Below are 19,140 nucleotides of genomic sequence, written 5' to 3'. Positions count from 1 at the left end.
CTGCAATGCTACTTATTGCTCGTACAGCGATCTCTCAACACGTTCAGTTCGATATAAAACACGTCTGGAGGCCAGTAATGTACGTTGCAGCTGTCTAAGAATGAAGCTCTAGTTTCCGCAGTATCGTCGTACGTCTGTGGACGCAACATCAACGAACGAGCCAATCACAGCGCTTAAACTGAATCGAGCGTAAAACGTGTCGTACGTGATGTTGTCTTTGCGCTGTAACCGGTCATTCCGAGAATTGGCTTGACTGACTAAATGATTTAATGTTTAAGGCTGTGGTTGACATAGATTCTAGGTAGGTATTCTAATACATATGCATGTTGTGTTTGTTTGTTTATGGTTTAACAATTGTAATGGACAACTACTACAAAGGTTCCAGCCTGGTAGCGGAGCCCGCTGCAGCTAGCGTTAGCGGTGTCAAATATAGGATGACGTCACGGAAGTGGAAAGCTAAGCTAACCAAGTTATACGCACTATTCGCATTGTTACAAATTATTACAACGATCAAACTGCGTCGCATTACGCCTTGTAAAAAATGTGAAGACTGTTTAGATCGTGTACAGCTTTTATCTGCTTCAAACATCTGCCGTAACTAAGAGCAACCAGTGCGGCATTCGGAAGTCGGTCACCAGTTAAACTGGAAACGAGTTAAACTTTAACACCGGTTCACTGTACAGTTACATTACAGTCTAGCCGCTGTGTAAGTGTGCGCTAATTTGAACGTCACTGAACATACACAAACAGTGTTTCCGCTCTCCCATTATACGTAAGTTAGATCTGAATCTTAAATATTTAGTTGTGTCAGTCCAGTCCTCCTGTTTGAGGCTCCTCTTTTTTTACTCTAACAAGAGGACGTCCTTCTGTGGGTTCTAATGTCGGGGCCCACTCTCCTCATCCTGTATGGGAGCCAGACTGGGACTGCACAGGACACAGCCCAGAGGATCGGGCGGCAGGCACGAAGACGGCAGCTGCAGGTCCATGTGATGCCCCTGGATCAATACAATGTGGTAAGTCACCCGCAGTCATTAGTGGGACTGAAGTCAGTTCCACTGAGTGCAGTGTGTCAGCTGGCACAGTCATAGACAAGCCTGATGACCTGATGAGTGTTTCCTTTCATCAAACAGACCAACCTGATCCTAGAGTCTCTGGTTGTGTTTGTTTGTGCCACCACTGGCCAAGGAGACCCGCCAGATAATATGAAGGTAGGAAAGCAAATACAAGCTATGCAAACTAAGAAATGACAGGAAGATCCTAAGCTGTTTCTTTCTGTCTTCACAGAACTTCTGGAGGTTTCTTTTCAGGAAGTCTTTACCCGTTGGCTCCCTGAGCCGACTGGACTGCGCTGTACTCGGTCTGGGTGACTCGTCCTATCCAAAGTCAGTCGTCTTCACAGGTGCAGTTCTCACAGCACACGTTTCCACTAACTTATTAAAAAATGTCCTGTTTTTCCCTGCAGATTTAATTTTGTGGCCAAGAAGCTTCATAAGCGCCTTCAGCAACTGGGTGCTAGTTTACTGCTGCCTGTCGGCTTGGCTGATGAGCAGCATGATCTGGGGTAAGGAATAATAAACAGTTCAGGTAATCCATCCCACAGCCGCTGTATCTCACAACTGCCTTGGAGGATTTTATTCAAATTTGACATTAATAGTTTCTTACAATTATAAATGAATTGATTTGATATTGGAGTCAGTGTGACCGCACTTGTATCGTATTCAATACAGACAAGCGTTTAAGATTTTCTTTCATATAAGGAGAGGTTGTTAATGTGCCATCTTAAATTGGAAGGCTATGGAAAAGGTTTATGAGTTCCATGAAATCCACAGCAGCCGGAAGGTTGATCCATTTGAACTCATCAGTGATTCCTGCTGCATGTTCTTTCCCTCTTGAACCAGGTCAGATGCTGGGATTGACGTGTGGCTCGCTTCATTTTGGAAAAAGACGTTGTCTTGGTACCCGTGTTTGTCTGATGTGATTCCACTAAGAGAAGATGAACCGTAAGTACACTATTGAATCATGTACATGATAGTGTGTGGTTATTTTACTGGCATTTCCTGTTCTTTAAAAGTTTAGTTTTTGTTTACACAGGTTTTTTTTCTTGTTTCTTGTGGCAGACTCCCTCCTACATACACATTTCACTTTCTGGAGGATAGAATAGAAAAGGCTGATGACAGACTGAGGATTCCCACAGAGCGAACCGTCGACTCCCACCTCTTCCCGGCCAAAATGCTGTTCAACAGGAGAGTTACGGACCTGTCACACTTTCAGGATGTGAGGCACATAGAGTTTGACATCACTGGATCCAACATTGAGTATGTGTATTATTTATCTTGATGTTAAAAGAGACATTCCAGCAGTCAGACAGCCAATAAGAAATATTAAACTGAAATTTGTAACATTTCTTGGGTACGTGTGTATACGTTTTTAGGTAACTTGTGATAACTCTACCTACATCCCTGGTTTATCAGAAGACCTTTTGTTGTGTACTGTAGGTTTACTGCTGGTGATGTGGTGAGCATGCGTCCCCGTAACACGGCAGAAGACGTACAGCAGTTCTGTCAACTGCTGAGATTAGATCCACAGGCTAAGTTCATCCTCAGACCCACTGGCAACACTGTAGGTATGTCTTGTGTGCCTGTGTGTGTGTGTGTGTTGACAAATAATAGTAGAAGCACAGAATTATGAAATATTTATATTGATCTTGTTTTTTAAACACAGAAAATGAGCCTTCTCTGTGTGTGTTCAGTTCCAGCCAGACTTCCTCAGCCCTGCACTGTGCGCCACCTGGTGGAGGCCTACCTAGACATTGCCGCTGTGCCCCGTCGTTCCTTCTTCGAGCTGCTGTCTACCTTCGCCACCAACGAGCTGGAGCGTGACAAGCTGGTTGAATTCAGCTCGGCGGCAGGCCAGTCCGAGCTGCACAGCTACTGCAACAGGCCTCGACGCACTGCACTCGAGGTGACACCTGAGGTTTGGAGTCAGCAATGGGCTGTGGTTCAAACCGCCTCACACCTTTGTGTGATTATTAGGAGTCAAATATATGTCGTTTGATCTGCTCGAGTCTCAGTGTGATTCATTCCTCTTAGGTTTTGGTGGATTTCCCACATACTACAGCAGAACTCAAAGTGGACTATATCCTGGATCTGTTTCCTGAGATTCAACCTCGCTCTTTCTCCATTGCCTCCTCTCTTAAGGTATCTAATTGCTGTCTTGAGAAGGAAAGAGGGAGAGTAATCAGTGTAAAGTCTTACCTAACTTCATACCAAACCCTTTCTCTCCAAACAGGCTCATCCACACAGGCTTCAGATCCTTGTCGCTGTTGTCTGCTACAAAACTAAGTTGTATAAACCAAGAAGAGGCCTGTGTTCCACGTGGTTGGCCTCCCTGGACCCCGCACAAGGTCTTTTAACACACATTTGATCTGATTTGTTTGTGATCAGACATAAACAGATGTTACATTGTGCACTCGCATAAAGACGCTTCAGAAGTAAAGCAAATAATCTGCCAAATCAGTGTTGGTAGCATTTGTAGTCGCCTCCTAAAGTGAAAACTCTGTAGTCACTCACGACACACTATTTCAGGTAAAGATCATAAAGGTTCATTCAGATACAGTAGTAATATATTCATATATAAGAGTAGAGCCATCTGCAGTCCATAACTGTAATGATTGATGAGTGATCTACATGTACATGATGTACATGTGTTTTGCATGTTAAGCTAATCATTAAAAATCACAAAACATGCCATACAGGAGATATTCTTAATATACTTTCTATTCTTATATAGACTTATCTTCGGAATTTTCCTTTTGTGAAATCAGTGATCTGTGTCCCGTTCTCTTTTCAGGGGAGGTGTTTGTGCCTCTGTGGGTGAAGAAGGGAAGTCTGAAGTTGCCAAAAGAGAAGGACACTCCTGTGATAATGGTTGGACCTGGAACAGGAGTGGCTCCGTTCAGGTCGGCCTTACAAGAAAGGACGGCTGAAGGGAGAACTGGTACGAGCTTCACCTCCCTCAGCTCTGCCTCTTCTGCTTCGTGATGAATTGATCTCATAACCCTGACCTGTTCCTTGTCTTCCTGCACCGTAGAGAATGTCCTGTTCTTTGGCTGTCGTTCGGAGTCCAAGGACTTCTTCTTCAGGTCAGAGTGGGAGGACATGAAGGAGGCTGGACATTTGACACTCTTTACTGCCTTCTCACGGGACCAGGTCAGACAAGTGCACACTCTGCTTACAGGAAGACGCTCAATTATACTTCATACAAGAAATATCAAACCTATACATCAAAGCACAGTACAATATATTTTTAAAATTACTAATTTGTTTAGAAAACTAAACTGTTAAACACATACAAGGTATACCAAAACCTCATGATAAATAGCCCAGTTTAGTTTATGTACTGTCCCTGAATGCCTCACAGCACAGTTGTTCCTAAACACACCGGAGCAACACTGGGTTAAGCTATATTCATTAAACACTGAAGTCCTCCATAAAAACAAAATATGTAATCATCAGAATGTACTTAATAACTTGTAATGGTTCTTGTATTTATATAACATAATTTATATGACATGATAGTTCATGATAATCTGGAAAGGAACCTATTAAATAGTACTAAGACCTAGTACTAAGCACCAGTGAAGTAGCACCCATGCAGTGGTTTCTCCCTCTCGCCCCAACCAGCACGTCGGCTGCAGCTGCGTGACGATATCTTGATTCTATTTCAGGAGGAGAAGGTTTATGTGCAGCACCGCGTAAAGGAGAACGCTCGTCTTCTCTGGGACCTGGTGGCCAGTAAAGGTGCCTGCTTTTACATAGCTGGGTGAGTCCAGAGCGACAACACTCAATGTGCTGCTGTTACAAACAGGATTCTGGTTACAACTTAGCTGAGAAACTTGATATTAATCCAGTATCTGTGACATAAGCACTATTTCCCCATCAGCCTGAACATCTGTGTGGTTACGGTTTAGTATCAGTGAGCAGGATTCAGCATTCTTACCTGTGGCTCTAGAATTATCTTCTCTAGTGAAAAATGGTTGGGTTCTATGTATCATCAGGTTCTATCAGATTTAGATTTAAATACCTGGATATAAAAGCTAAAATGATGGTTTTATAGTTGAGCCCAAATGTTTTCAGTCCACAGCTAAAGAAAGGAACTGGCTTCACTGATCCAGTGCTTTTGGAGGGGAATGTATTTGTTTCTGCAGGGTTGAGGAAGGCGTCGCTGATGTATTGACCAGTGGTTGTGTGTGTGCAGTAATGCCAAACAAATGCCTGCCAGCGTGACTGAAGCTCTGAAAGAGGCGATGGAGCAGGAGGGAGGCCTGTCTGTAGAGGAAGCTGAACAGATGCTTGGAGCCATGGAGAAGACGGGTCGACTCCAGAGTGAGACCTGGTCCTAACTAACCAGTGGACCACTGCCCCACACAGTCCTGCTTTCTTCAACTTTCTTAGTACGCATATCACATTGATCTGCGAGCTTCACGAGAACTTGTTATTTACATTGAGCATTACTAAACAACACCTATACATATTTTACTTTGTGAAATAACTGAGTCTGTATCAACTAGAATTAGACAAAGAAGGTGACACATGAAGCATAAGTAATGTCAAACTGTCTCAGGTCCACCAGGCTGTTCTTGTAAATTAATTTATGAATCAGTAACAATATGAATATCAAACAGGACTAATATCCCATATGCATAAAAAACATCTTCAAAACAATATTTAAGTATGTGGAGTGTGTCCATTTGATGAACCAGTGCAGCTGCTGAGGAAGCTAAAACCAGAACAAATATGATGTCATTTTACAGTGGATCAATTAAAAGTAATAAATGGAATTCTGGACACATATGAAGGTTAAACTAGGTGGCCATAAGGGTACATGGTCTCCCTGAGGTAAAGGTTCACTGAGCCACTTGTGAATCATTCCTCTGTTTACTGAATGCATCAGTGATGTTGCTAGTGCTTGTTAGCTGAGATGCTAATGATCGCAAGCATTTTGCTTGAAGCACATGCTGGTGTTCCCTTCTGTGTCCTTCATCTCTTCTTTTTTGGCAAGAACCACTTGTGTATATGTATAAAGATCTAAACTTTAATATACAATAATTACTTGCCCAATATTTATTTGATTAATCCAATATTGTAAACTGCCATCATCGATTCCCAGAGCTCCAGGGGCTTCTTCAGATGTCTGACCTATGTCCAACCAGAACCTACAGCCTAGTGACCCAGATGGCCTGGCAGTGAGCACAGAGCAGCACACTGTCTACCGTCCCATCACACCAACAAAACAAAGCAGCCAGTCCACTCTGTCACACGCTCTATCTCAGAGCCAGCGTGTGGACTTGGAAGATCTCCTTTGGGAAATTCATTTGTTGCTCCTCATGGATGATGCGGAGTCCTGCTTCACCCACTAGATTGCGAACGATTTGCAGGTCGCGGCAGACGCTGCTGTCCACCTCGTCGGGGACCACGCCCTCGTACGACACGTTGTCCTTGATGACAATAATGCCGTTGGGCCGCAACGCTTTCTGACAGCGCTGCAGGAACTTGATCAGATGGTCGTCTGTCAGGTGGCCTGAGGTGAGAAACACAACTTGATGACTCTACGCTAATGTAGGGTTAGATGTTCAGCGTTATGGAAGAAGAATGAGACTCACCAATGACCCACTGTATCCAGATGACATCGTAGCGTCCACTCTCTGGCACAAAGTCCTGCAAGCCACTGCAGAAATAGTTCCCCACTCTCTTGCTGTCTTCTCCCAGGTAGCTTTTGGCTTTGTCCAGGAACTCCTTTGTCACATCAACCAGATCCACAGTGTGGAACAGGGGCAACAGCAAACGCTTGGTGATCCTCCCGATGCCCGCTCCACAGTCCAGAGCACAGCCCTTGCCAGTCTTCCCCTCTTCTTCCTTCAGTGACAAAAACCCACAATGAACACACACCACCACCAGGTTCTGGCGGTTTCTAGGAAAAGACAGAATGACTTTCAACACAGTGAGCAAACCTGGGTTTAAGGTCTTGGTGACAACACTGAACTAAAGAAAAAGGAGTGTACGACAGTATCATGAATTGGAGTCAACTATGTGAGAGTCCCAGATCTGATGCCTGAGGTGTGTTTGCACAGGAAAACAATGACCCTAATAAGGAGGAAGCATTTGTTTAAGAAAAATCTGTATTAACATGAAAAATATGAGCTTTCCAGGATGTTGCGTAATTTTGGGGCATCAAGGAATATAAATGAGAATGAATCTACCACAGGAAAACACGTTGAATCTGATATCTGGAACTTGAACATAGTTTATAGTAATAAGGTAAATGTCTTACACCGAGGAACTTCAGGAGAAAAGCCCTGGATCCATTGATATCGATGCTGGAGATGCTTCCGTAGCCTCCAAGCATCCCGTCCACTGTGGGAGGAATTTCTCTCCAGTAGTGCTCAGCATTGGAGTAGAAGCTCTGCTCGTGCTCCACTATGTCTCCCATCCTGTCACAACACACGGATAAACATAGCTATACACAAACCACAATGAACTAGACAGGTGATGAACGTAATAAGATCCCTTTCCATGGTCCAGTTTCCCAAAAAACAACTAGTAGTTTTTCGATTCTTAAGTTATTTCACAAATTTACATTTAAATTCAAAAACTTTAAGTAGAAGTATCAATGTTAAAAATAGAAAAAAGAAACACTAAAGGTGACGTGTCCAAACTTTTCACGAGTAACAAAGTTCTATACGTTGTAATGAATACAAACTACAAAAACAAGTGACATACATAAAAAACAGTGACATGTACAAACATGTTACAACACACAGTTGTTTCTCCAGTCTATAAACCATGAAGTCTTCACTGAGCAGATTGCTGCCGCCAGCATCTGATGGAGGTACTTATATATACTTATATATATATATATATATATATATAGGTATTTATACGTTCACAGGTCTGACGTTAGAACAGAGCAGATGTCAGAACAGAGCAGATGTTAGAACAGAGCAGTCGGGAGCAGACACAGTGAATCCAATGAGCCAAATGTGGCTTCACTGCAGTGCTTCAGCTGTCAACAGCCATCAGGGCACGAGGCTGAGGCACGTTACTGCTGCGGGCGACACAAGTCCCTTAAACACACGATTACAAACGAGATTACAAGTGTTTGGACTACTCAGAAATTCTATCTGAGCTAAAAAAAAACATCGAAGTGTGTGGACGCAGCCTAGAAACACACAAAAAACAGTTATAACTGTTTTTTACTTTTTAGCTAACGACGTTAAAATAATAAATTGCAGCTCGATAGTTTCACATCACACCTTTAAACTGACATCACTGTTGATTACGGCCCTGCACGTGCTGCTTTCACGTTGCCCTGAGCAACCAGCTAGTTAGCCCCTGTGCTGTTTTCATTGGAAAATGGCTCTGAACTGAATGAAAGTCCTGATTAAACGTGACACCGACCTCGCTGCGTGCCAGCAGCAGCTCCCACCGCCTCCTCTGTGCTCGTTACGCTGCCTCTGCTCTTCGTGCTTTAGTTCCTATTTGAGACCACGTCTCTGCTCGGAGACGTCATTTCCTTATTTGGTTCCTGGGAGAGGTCGCGCCAGCAGCGCCCCCGTCAGGTCACTGTGCGCATGCGCGCATACACTGACTCCTGGCGCACTTGAAATATGGAAATGACTTACGATGTTTTTTCTTGGTGTCTATTAAGATAAACATAAACACACACCCTGTAAATAAGGATACACACACATTTATAAACTAAACATATTGTGATATACAGAGTCCTACTTGCCTATTTTTTTTTAGGTTTTTACTTAGGAAACTTTACACATAAACATTGTCGCATATTGCTTCTCGATTTATATTGTGGTGTTTTTATTATTGTGTGGTTATTCTGACGCGTATCGTGTTTGTCAGCGACTGTGACTGTTGATTATTTGATGCAGAAGCATCATAGATTAATTATAATAATAGGGGGGGGGGTTAATATGCCCAGTGTTTCTGGGCTTTTTCATACGTCTTTTTCATACATTTCTGTGCGCTTCTGTGTTTATATTATATTGACATTGCTATAAACTGCTGCTGTTGCATGACGTTAACGTTTGATCTGCAGTTCAATAGATGAACCACAAGGGGGCAGTGTAGTATAGAGTTAAGAAGGCTCAACTCAACGTCTTGGTCTGTTTCTATCAGATTCATAATTACCTTTACTAGTTTACTCAGCTTATCCCAACATCCAGGCCTCCACTATAAAACCAGACATAATAACAGTTTAAGAATTTCCAAATGTAGATGCGCGTTTGTTGTCTTTAAACACACAAGTGTTAGCTGTGTCACATTTCTACACACTAGTAAACATGCTTTGTGTTCTACATGCTGTAGGTTAATAAATGTGAAAGTATGAAGCACTGAGCTGTATACACTTATTCAAACAATGATTTTTCAGTCAGAATATGTTGTTCCCATGACAACTGAACTTCCTTCTGCGGGTAAAAACTACAAGATGTAACATACAGCTTCATAAAGTTCTATGGTGTGTAACTCTCATTTGTTCAGTATTCGTCGATCTGTTCTCTGCCACAGTGTTTTCTCCAGTAATAAAAGCTCACATTTTGAGAAGTCACAAATAATACTTATTTTGGGTTTCAGAACCCAAAAAAAATAGACTTTGAACCCAGTTCTCCCCGATCAGCAAATGGGTTTAAGATGCTGGTGGATTCGCCGAGAAGTGACGTCTGAACCATAGAGTTCAAGATGCTGCTGCTTCCGACGTTTCCAGTCTTGGATTTCAAGAAGGTTCAGTCTTCTTTTTATTTTGTTTCCTCAAAAACCACATATATGCAGTTCAACGTACTGCATCATGATCATGTACACGCGTTCTCTAACACAGAAGAATGAACCAGTGAAACAGGAGACGTCATGGTTGAACTGTTGAGTGTGTTCATTCACCAGCGAGGGGAGCTTTAGTGCAACACACTGTGTGAGTGAACACTCGTTCATGTGGGGGACTTAGTGACGAGGATCTGTTCATTCCTCCACCGAGCACACAGCGGTCAGACTGTAGAGAACGGCAGATCTGAAACAAGCACAACTGGTAACAGTTACATGAGAATGTGTGTGCATCATATCAATGCATCGTCTTTGTGGGATCACAAAAGAAAGGCTACAAAAAATTGTGAGATGTCAGAGAAGGAGCAAATGTATAAAACCAGGGCGTGGCATTGTCTTACAACTGTGACTTTGTTGGCTGATCATTTTACTGACATTAGTGATAAGAACATAGTTTTAACGGTCTGTACATTCATTTTTGGATTTTTTGCAGTTATCTCCTCTGAGTTTGTGCATCACTCGCTAAGAACTCTCTAGCACATCATTGAGTGCCACACCCTGTGGTTCCACACTTACACCTATCAACACCATGAGAAGAAAGAATCCACGTTAAACAGCTTCCATCTGTGCAGAACCAAGCAGCAAGATGATAGAACAGAGCTGATTAAGTGCCTGTACCTGTGACTGAAGGACACAACAAACAGTTAAAGTAGCACATAGTTTAAACCTAGTTGTTTGAGTGTAGCTGTGATGTGGATGCAGTGATAAGTCTCCATTAAAAACACCTGCTCTAAATGTACTCATCATCATAAAACAGTTCTAATGTCGTTTCTGTCTTCTTCCTGATGTCCAACCAAATTAGGAAAATGTAAATTAGTGAGTCTCACAAGTCAGTGTCTGTTTATGATCATGACTTTCAATATGAACACATTCTATTAAAGCTGTTTCCTGGACAAACACAAGAAAGCAAGAATACACAAGAATAACGTAATGCTAAAGTACTTCATTTACAAAATACACAGTGTGTGTGAGCTGTGAATCTAGTGGGTGAAGGAGTGAGTGTGAGCTGTACAGAAACACAGGCAGCAGGTCCGTATGTGGTGCTTTACAGCCTCACTATGTTGGGTTCACTGCCACTTTAATGTTGTGTTTAGGGGGAACGCTGAAAGTTGTAGGGAGCAGGCTGTTCTAAAGGAGCACGACTGGCACTCACTTACACCGACTGTGATAAACATATATATAAGGGACACGTGGACCCTGAAGCTGGAAACCAGGACCTGCTTTAAAGTTAAAACTCTATTGTATAGATAAGAAAACTGTGCTGGTTATGACGCCTACACTCATTATTATCATAACAGCTGCTTTATATTACTGAGTGGTCCTGTCTGATGACATCACTGCTCTCACACAGTAGGAATCTCACAGAAATATCCCATAATGGGTGAAGGTGCTTCAGTCGGAGTCCAAGATGAGGACAGAGAGAAAGAGGTGCACAGAAAGACAGACAAAGATACACAGCTATTCAAACTTTGGTGTTCTATCCCAGCATTATTGGGAAAATGTCCACAGTGAGCTCAGCACTGAAATTAGATATTGATCCTTCCATCTCCTCCACAACCTCCTCCCTCCCTTCATTACTCTCTCTCTCTAGCTATGGGACTGCATGTATTCCCTTCAGGTGGTCCCGTATCTTTCATTTAGCTCCTCTCTGCCCAGTCTTTCTTTCTTTCTTTCTTAGTTTCTTTCTTACTTCTTGTCATTTTTCCTCCTTGTTCCATCCATTCAGGATGCAGGTAAAGGTGTAAAGATGATAATAAAGAATAAATGTCTGGAATCTGGCCTCTGAGAGTATCCGGTTAATTTGTCATATCATGTATATAAATAGAATGTATACATTATATGCATTTGTGCCAGTTAAACAAGAATAGAACATTTGAATTGTAAGATCAACAGTTTTGGAGTTTTGTCAAGCTCAAAACTCAGTCATTGCTTGTAACAGCAACACATAACCATCAGTAACAGTACGTACTGTGGCCAGTTCATTCCATCTTGTTGTATTAGCTGCACAAACTATTTTAGTCTCTGTGTATAAGACGGTGGAGGACCTGGTGGACTCATAGACAACAGCGTTAATCCTCACACACAAACTCACGCGAGGACATAAACTTTGTTGCGCTCCCTGTGTTGGCGTCTGTAACCTGCTGAATGTGTGGCTTAAAAAAGCTGCTGCATAAAATCCTCATTATGACTTTTTATATTGTACGTGTCAATTTATAATATGAAAGTCTCATGATGTTGATTTGTTTATCGGCATCCTTATTGGGTTCGTTTTTTAACTTCAGATCAATTCATGATGGGTATGGTTCATTATTTGTGCCCAACTTTTGGTAGCTCGTCTTTTTTGTGTTGTTATAGAACTGAAATGTGAACGCTTGCCAGGAAGAAAATATCCACCAGCGCTTTACACCCTCCCTCCCCCTCCCCCACCCCCACCCCTTCCATTTCTCTTTTCTCTCCCTCCTCCCACCTCCCTCTGGCTCACCTTCACTCATCACCTCAACTATTTTTTCCCCGCCTGTTGCCTGGCAACAAGCAGGAAGAGCATCACTTGGAGACGTCAAAACCACAGGAAGAGCTTGCAGCGAGATATATCATGCAGACGTTCCATGAAAGAACCAGGGTCTCTCTCTGTAGATAAAAATATCTTCTTTCTCCTTTTTCTTTACTCTTCCATGATGGAAAATGTCACAGGGTCTGGAAAAAGATGTCAGGGAAATGTCTGAACCAATCTGAGGCTTTAACAAATACAGTAAAATGTTTTTTCACACACCACCATGTAAACTCTGGTTTAGCATAAATCAATTACTGTTTTCCACTGCGTTTGTTTACTGTTAGTCACCTTCATACTTCATTTATATATTTCTGAATACTTGCATAGGATTAACAGTGGAAATGATGAAGAATCTATGCAGAATTTGGTATGATTATGTGATGGGACATTTGCATGTTGTTGTCATTGTTAAGCTTCTAGTAATGTACAATATAATATCAAAATAGCAGATTAACAATGTACAGCCTGACTTCCTGCTGGGGACTTTTATTTTGACACTGTCTTCCTGTTCTCGTCATGCCGTTTGCTTCTCTACAGTCTTTACTCACGTGTTCTTTCGTCAGTAGATCTGGATTAGCACAGTTAGTTAGTGTCAGCATGTTCTTGGGTCCTCCTACTAAGCAAAATCAATTTGGCCCCTATAGAACCTCAGAGAGGGAGGTCGTCACACCAGGCAGGTCTGCAAACAGTAGTCCTAAGCTTTTAACCACAGTCACCTTCTGATTATTATAGGACCCAACCTGGACGGGGCAACAGCTGAACCTGGAGCATGTGACACCTTTGATCCAGGTTCATCAGACTGGATCTGCACCTCCTCCCTGATCTTCCCCTCCGCCTCCTGTTGCTCCATTCATTCCATCATTCCATTCTCCTGTTCCTCCTTCTGCATCGGCGTAAGTACTCCACCTCATCCACTCGCTAGTCCGTCAATGTCACCAGGTTTGTGTCTCCTTTTGCTCCTCAACATCAAGGAGTGTTTTACTAAGAATTTTGCCCGTCTCTCGTTTCATCGCGCCTCATTGGGTCCTACAAGCATTCAAAGCCTCTGTCTTCCATTTTGTGGCAGGTCGTAACATTCCACCTCCTGCTTGTTGAGCCCAACCAGCTATGACTCAGTCAACCACCAGCCTCCGTCTGTCGGCCCGGCCTGTGTCACTACCTGCCTTCACAGGCTCACGTAGAGTTTCAGGGTGAGGAGCTGCCTTTCCCACCATTGTTGGGACCAGCTGGTCCACACAGGGGCCTGGTTCATGATGGGTTGTGGGTTTTCAACCTTCTGTCTGTGCTGAGTTTCCCCTCCCTCTGCAGTGAATGCCCAGATCAACCATGTTGCAGGAATACGAGTCTGAAGGTGATTTTGGTGCGACCCACACCTGCCCAGTATGCTGGAGGTTCCCATGAGGTGTTAACCTGCCCTTCCTTGCACTGACCACAAACCAGATGACGAAGAACCAGTAGCTGCCCTGAATCAGGATCTGAAATGTTCTCCAAACTTATCACCTGCTAAAGAGAAGCAGACCTCATCTCTATTTTTAGACAAAGGCTTAAAGCTTTTCCTTCTTTTAGACTTAGCTACTGTAGAGATGGCTCTAGTCACTGCTTTGGAGTTCTATTTCCCTCACCTTCTTCCTCTCTATCCACTAACATGCCTCCGTTGTACTACACGTCATTATCTATGCGTTTCTCCATCTCTGTACCTTTCTATGGACATCTTCAGACTTGGAGCTGTGTGCCTCCAGTGTCAGGGTCTGATTCCTATCAGCTCCTTCTTTTGTCCCTGTTCACCTCCTACAATCAGCTATAATAATAATAATAATAAAATATTACTGCCCATCTCCCCACGGACAGTTTGTATTTTGTCCTTGATCACTTTCCAAGCAGCTTTTTGTTTCAGCCATTTCTCCTGCCAGCTCCTGTTTGTGACCTGCATTGGTTCTGACTCTGGCCTTGGCCTGTTCCCTGCCCGTCATGGTTGGTGAATCCTTCAACCTTGGTCTGATCGCTGCTTCTACCTGAGCAGCTTATGGTCTCAGAGCTACAGTAGTAGTGGAATTTTGGTGAGTGTGTGAGCTCAGTGGGATAAAGCCCTGCTTCAGTCCCAGTCTGTGATTTACCTTCTTGCTATAAAACAAACATCAGCTTCTATTCCTTCTGCAGCTACTCGATCCCAAAGACCTGGTTCCTCCTCTGGTCCAGTGTTTTATACAATAACTGCTTGAAAATAAATTAAATAACTTGTTTAAGTGGGATTAGTTGGGTTTTCTATCTACTGTGGGTTGTGTTTTTGAATTCTGTAAGGTCGAAAATCTCTCTTTAAAAAGTGCCTTGAGATATTTTTGTTGAGTTGGTGCTGAATGAATATAAATGAAGTGAACAGAAGTGTGTTGCTGTGAACCTGCTTCTTGGGTAAACAGTGATCATATATCACAGCGATGTCTCATATCAACCATTTGGAACTCGGGGAATGACTGCCTTCCTGCTCAAGTAGCATCTGGAGGCTCTTGTCCTCTGGGGCTCTGCACTATAGAAAACCCTTTCTCTAATGGCTTCTTCACAACCACTGCTGGTCTGTCTCTGTTATTACTGTACCAAGAAGAACCTGAGCTTGGTCTACGTAGACCTCAGCCTTCAGTGAAGCTCTTGGGAAAGGCTGCTTTCCATGTTAACACCTGAACAACGAACCACAGAAAAGTAGTATATCCTTCTTAGCCAATGGGATGATGGTTTAGTGTCAGGCAAAAAGCATAAAGAGATTTGCAATAACTTTGTGAATGGGCGCCATATAAACATAGCAACCTGGGGTTCAGTGTCTTGCTTCACTCCCACTAGGAATCGAACCACTGACCCTGTGCTCTACCTCTATATGCTGTTACATTAGTCATGTACTGGTGCTCAACAGGTTGTTTCTGCATTTGAGGTTGGGGTTGAGCTAAATTATGTTGATACTAGGTTTAATATTGTCGCTTATTATAATATGTCCATTTATTTTATTTTTTCTCATTTTACGCAACACTTTCAGCTGCAATTTCGTCACTGCATGGACGTATGTGTGTCTGTGTTGTATGTGTGCAGGCTGGTAACGCCCATCTTACTCTGCTCATCAGTAGCTCTGTGGTGTTTGCCGCCAATATGAAAATGTCCCTATGTGATTTATCTCATGTGGGTAATGTGGATTCTTCCATGCAAGTCAATTCCGTCCTAATCTCGCTGCTTCCCACTTTCTCTCTGCGCTTTTGATTTGTTTCTCTGCCTTGTGGAAAGCACAACAGCGTTTCCCTCTCTTCTGTCACCTCTGCTCCTGCCTCCCCCCTCCCCTCCCCTCCCCTCCCCCCGCCTCCTGCTGCTTCCACCCTCCCTCCCTCCTTTGCGGTGTGTTTGCAGATGAAACGGGCAGCCTGCCAGTTTTTCATATTTCTTGGCAGCAAAGTGGCTCGCCAAGTTTGGCGGGCGAGGAGGGGGGGGGTGGGGGTTGGGGGGCGTGGGAGGGGGGGTTCTTGCACAAGGTTACATTTGCACTGTGGAAAAAAAAAACTGCAAGGGAAGGAAAAAGAGGGAGGGATTAAAGAAGGAAAAAAGAAAAGCTGGGTTGAATCAGCCTGGACGCCACCGTAGTGGGGTAATGGAAAAAGCCCCGTGGGGAAAGATCCAGTATGCAAGAGTCATTACAATGATGGGGTCTGTCCCTCTCTGGTGTTCGTTTGCTCTAGTATCTGTGGAATGTTCTTCCCTGCAACGCGTACGCACACACACACACACACTCACACTCTTTATCTGGGTTAAAGTCTTGTGTGAGATGATAGCTCTGGGATGGAGGGGCAGCTTGAAGCAGGGCCGTATTGACAGACTTCTCTCTGCTGAGGGGAACTTTACTGCCGCCGATTATACACCAGCAAACGTTCACCGCTGAACAACGAGGTGCTTTGTCCTCTCGTTAAGATCAGCTGATTGTCACCGGTTGAACAATTAAATAGGAAGACTGGGAGATAAATGGTTGTTATAATTGACACCACAGTTCCCCCGGTTTGCATCTGTCGCCGAGGAGAAGGTGAAGAGAAAACGGGTTAAGTATCTGTAATGATGCCACCAAAACATGTTTAAGCTGAAGAACGACATAAAAATGTACTTCAACTGGCTGTATAGTAGAACTGTCCAGACCTGCAATACACCAAGCTGATGCCTGGACTGTAGCACCTGTAGAGAAACACACAAGTGAAGAAAGCATCAAATGACAAAGCCAAAAGAATGGATAGGAAAGGTTTGTCTGATCCTTTATCTTTCAAATATGACAATACCTAAAAAATTCAAATTAACAAATGTTAAGCAAAGTTGACAGTGTAGGGTGTCTCCACATTATCACACCCAGTTGGTAAAAAGAATTACTGATTATAATAATAATTCAATAATTCTATTTATTTACTTATTATTTCTCTGCTGCTACAAACGTGAGGTTAAAAGCAGTTAACCAGTCAGTTTACAATGGGTTTTGTTCCACTGTCCAGAGACACAGAGACAGGCGGTTAAGTTAAAGCCACAGTGTGATGGACTAGTAGCCAACGTGCACTCTGCATTTTGCACAAAGAAATCTGGGATTGGATCTATTAGGTCGCTGAAACTGTTCCAAAAAAGATGAAACCAAAGGATCTGAGTTTGTGAGGAGTTGACGTTGTGGAACACAAACATTGTTCTCCTTCACATCCAAGAGGACCACCTGCTGACCAGAACCCTGCCTGTGGTCTGTGTAGGACCCTACAGCTCATTAAGACGGCGGCATCATCAGATTGTCTGTCGGCCTGTACAATCTCACACTGAACAGATCTGAACAGGCAGTGTTTCTATTGTTTTGAATGTAACTGCAGCAGAAATGTTTTTGTCATCAGTCTCTTTTTAATAAAGTAGAATAGATAGAAGAGCTTTGAAAAAAAGTGTTTTCACAGGTTAAAATTGGTGCAGTTCGTGAATTAAATTCACGAAAGAGTTCATTCATTTTGCCATCTGTGGTCACTGAATGGGTTTGTGTGAAAGCAATGAAAAATAAATCAGAGATTTTCAAATGTTTGTAAGAAACTGAAAAAATTCCAACAAGCAAAATTAATCAACTAATAATAATTGTTTAAACCTTCAATTACTTATTTTTTCTCTGACTCTGATGAGGCAAACTTCAACTCCTGTGGAAAGCTCCAGGCCCCAGATGACCACCAGGTTGGTTGATGGTCACGTGGAGGCGGCGGCAGGGAGACTGGTTTGAGTTCAGAGAAGTCTGCCCCACAGGCCCTCAAGATAAACTGCCTGAAGTCAGTTGCGACATGATTCTGATTGTACTGTATACATTTGTTTGCTCACATTCTTAGCTTACTGTCTTGGTGTTGTAGATTTATTGTTTTGGTTCAGTCTTTCAACCAGCATCCACATAGAAGCCACTATGGTGAGTGGAAGCTCTTTCTACAGGCCCAGACACAGAAATACAGTTGAAGTTATGATTTTGAAGGAGACTCTTCTTGTGACTCGCTGCAGTTGACTATGATTTACTGACCTCAAGATGCAGTCTGTTGCTAGTGAGCGTGTTTTTGTACATTATAAATGTTACTAATCTGCAGCAAGGTTTAGCAGAAAATGGAGCTAATATATGTCCCAGCTGTCATTAGGGGCTGGTCACTCACAAGGCCACAGTCTCAAATGAACTGTGGAAGGCCCAGCGAGAACATTCAACACTGGGAATCAAACCCAGTGAGAACATTCTACAATGGGAATCAAACCCAGTGAGAACATCTCACATTGGGAATCAAACCCAGTGAGAACATTCTACACTGGGAAACAAACCCAGAGAGCATCCCACATTGGAAATCAAACCCAGTGAGAACATTCTACACTGGGAATCAAACCCAGAGAGCATCCCACATTGGAAATCAAACCCAGTGAGAACATTCTACACTGGGAATCAAACCCAGAGAGCATCCCACATTGGAAATCAAACCCAGTGAGAACATTCTACACTGGGAATCAAACCCAGAGAGAACATCCCACATTGGGAATCAAACCCAGCAAGAACATCCCACTTTGGGAATCAAACCCAGAGAGAACATCCCACATTGGGAATCAAACCCAGCAAGAACATCCCACTTTGGGAATCAAACCCAGAGAGAACATCCCACTTTGGGAATCAAACCCAGTGAGAACATTCTACACTGGGAATCAAACCCAGAGAGAACATCCCACACTGGGAATCAGACCCAGGTCCTTCTCACTGTGAGACAGTAGTCTCTGCAACTGTGCATCCCAGAAGCTTCATGGGCGATGAAGTCTTTGAAGATTTTTACCAATGAATGTCTAAAACTGACAGAAATGCAAAATGTCTGACAAAAATACATTGTATATGGTTTAACTGCATAGTAGAACTCATCATGTGTTCATGATCATGTGCTCATCAGAGTTCAAACAACCTGGTCAGTGTAATGAGCTCTAAAAGCATCATACAAACAAACCATAGCACAGAGAAACAAACACAATGTCATGACAGCTGCAGACATTTTTGGCCTGAGATTCATTTTTTTCTCTCAGGATTCACTTCGGTGGTTCTTTAACCTGTCGTCTAAGGCCATCTGCTGTTAGTTTTATTCACTTAACTTATGTTGGTAGGATCCATCTGCAAACACGAGGAGATTTTCACCAGTTCATGGCCATTTGATAAATAAAAACTTAACATAT

General features: G+C 43.0%; 2 protein-coding genes and 1 long non-coding RNA gene across 4 annotated transcripts; 2 read left to right on the top strand and 1 right to left on the bottom strand.

Annotated features, from left to right (window-relative positions):
- Positions 1–153: 153 nt before the first annotated feature.
- ndor1 (NADPH dependent diflavin oxidoreductase 1) lies at positions 154–5,723 on the top strand. The gene is made up of 15 exons (XM_029169878.3): positions 154–301; positions 856–1,013; positions 1,131–1,208; positions 1,285–1,382; positions 1,463–1,561; positions 1,899–2,000; positions 2,118–2,315; positions 2,496–2,623; positions 2,750–2,961; positions 3,090–3,197; positions 3,289–3,403; positions 3,850–3,996; positions 4,090–4,208; positions 4,727–4,821; positions 5,257–5,723. Exons 2-15 carry the CDS (start codon positions 879–881, stop codon positions 5,399–5,401), a joined length of 1,779 nt encoding a protein of 592 aa, XP_029025711.2. The 5' UTR covers positions 154–301; positions 856–878; the 3' UTR covers positions 5,402–5,723.
- On the bottom strand, positions 5,604–8,615 carry ntmt1 (N-terminal Xaa-Pro-Lys N-methyltransferase 1). Of its 2 annotated transcripts, none has more exons than XM_029169928.3 (4): positions 8,457–8,615; positions 7,330–7,489; positions 6,662–6,914; positions 5,604–6,579 (listed from the first exon to the last, which is right to left on the bottom strand). In XM_029169928.3, exons 2-4 carry the CDS (start codon positions 7,486–7,488, stop codon positions 6,323–6,325), a joined length of 669 nt encoding a protein of 222 aa, XP_029025761.1. In that variant the 5' UTR covers position 7,489; positions 8,457–8,615; the 3' UTR covers positions 5,604–6,322. The 2 variants fall into 2 exon arrangements, with proteins under 2 accessions (XP_029025761.1, XP_055369603.1); XM_055513628.1 differs by lacking the exon at positions 8,457–8,615 and adding an exon at positions 8,312–8,332.
- A 4,578-nt stretch (positions 8,616–13,193) lies between these two features.
- Positions 13,194–15,163, top strand: LOC129604955 (uncharacterized). Its single transcript, XR_008696352.1, has 3 exons — positions 13,194–13,331; positions 13,505–13,628; positions 13,747–15,163. It is a non-coding gene; the product is annotated as an uncharacterized LOC129604955 (long non-coding RNA).
- Positions 15,164–19,140: the final 3,977 nt, after the last annotated feature.

This window comes from Betta splendens, chromosome 12 (assembly GCF_900634795.4).
Source record: "Betta splendens chromosome 12, fBetSpl5.4, whole genome shotgun sequence".
NCBI classification, from domain to species: Eukaryota; Metazoa; Chordata; class Actinopteri; order Anabantiformes; family Osphronemidae; genus Betta; species Betta splendens.
The sequence above is the reverse complement of the archived record's forward strand: the minus strand, read 5'-3'. Positions and strand labels throughout refer to the sequence as shown.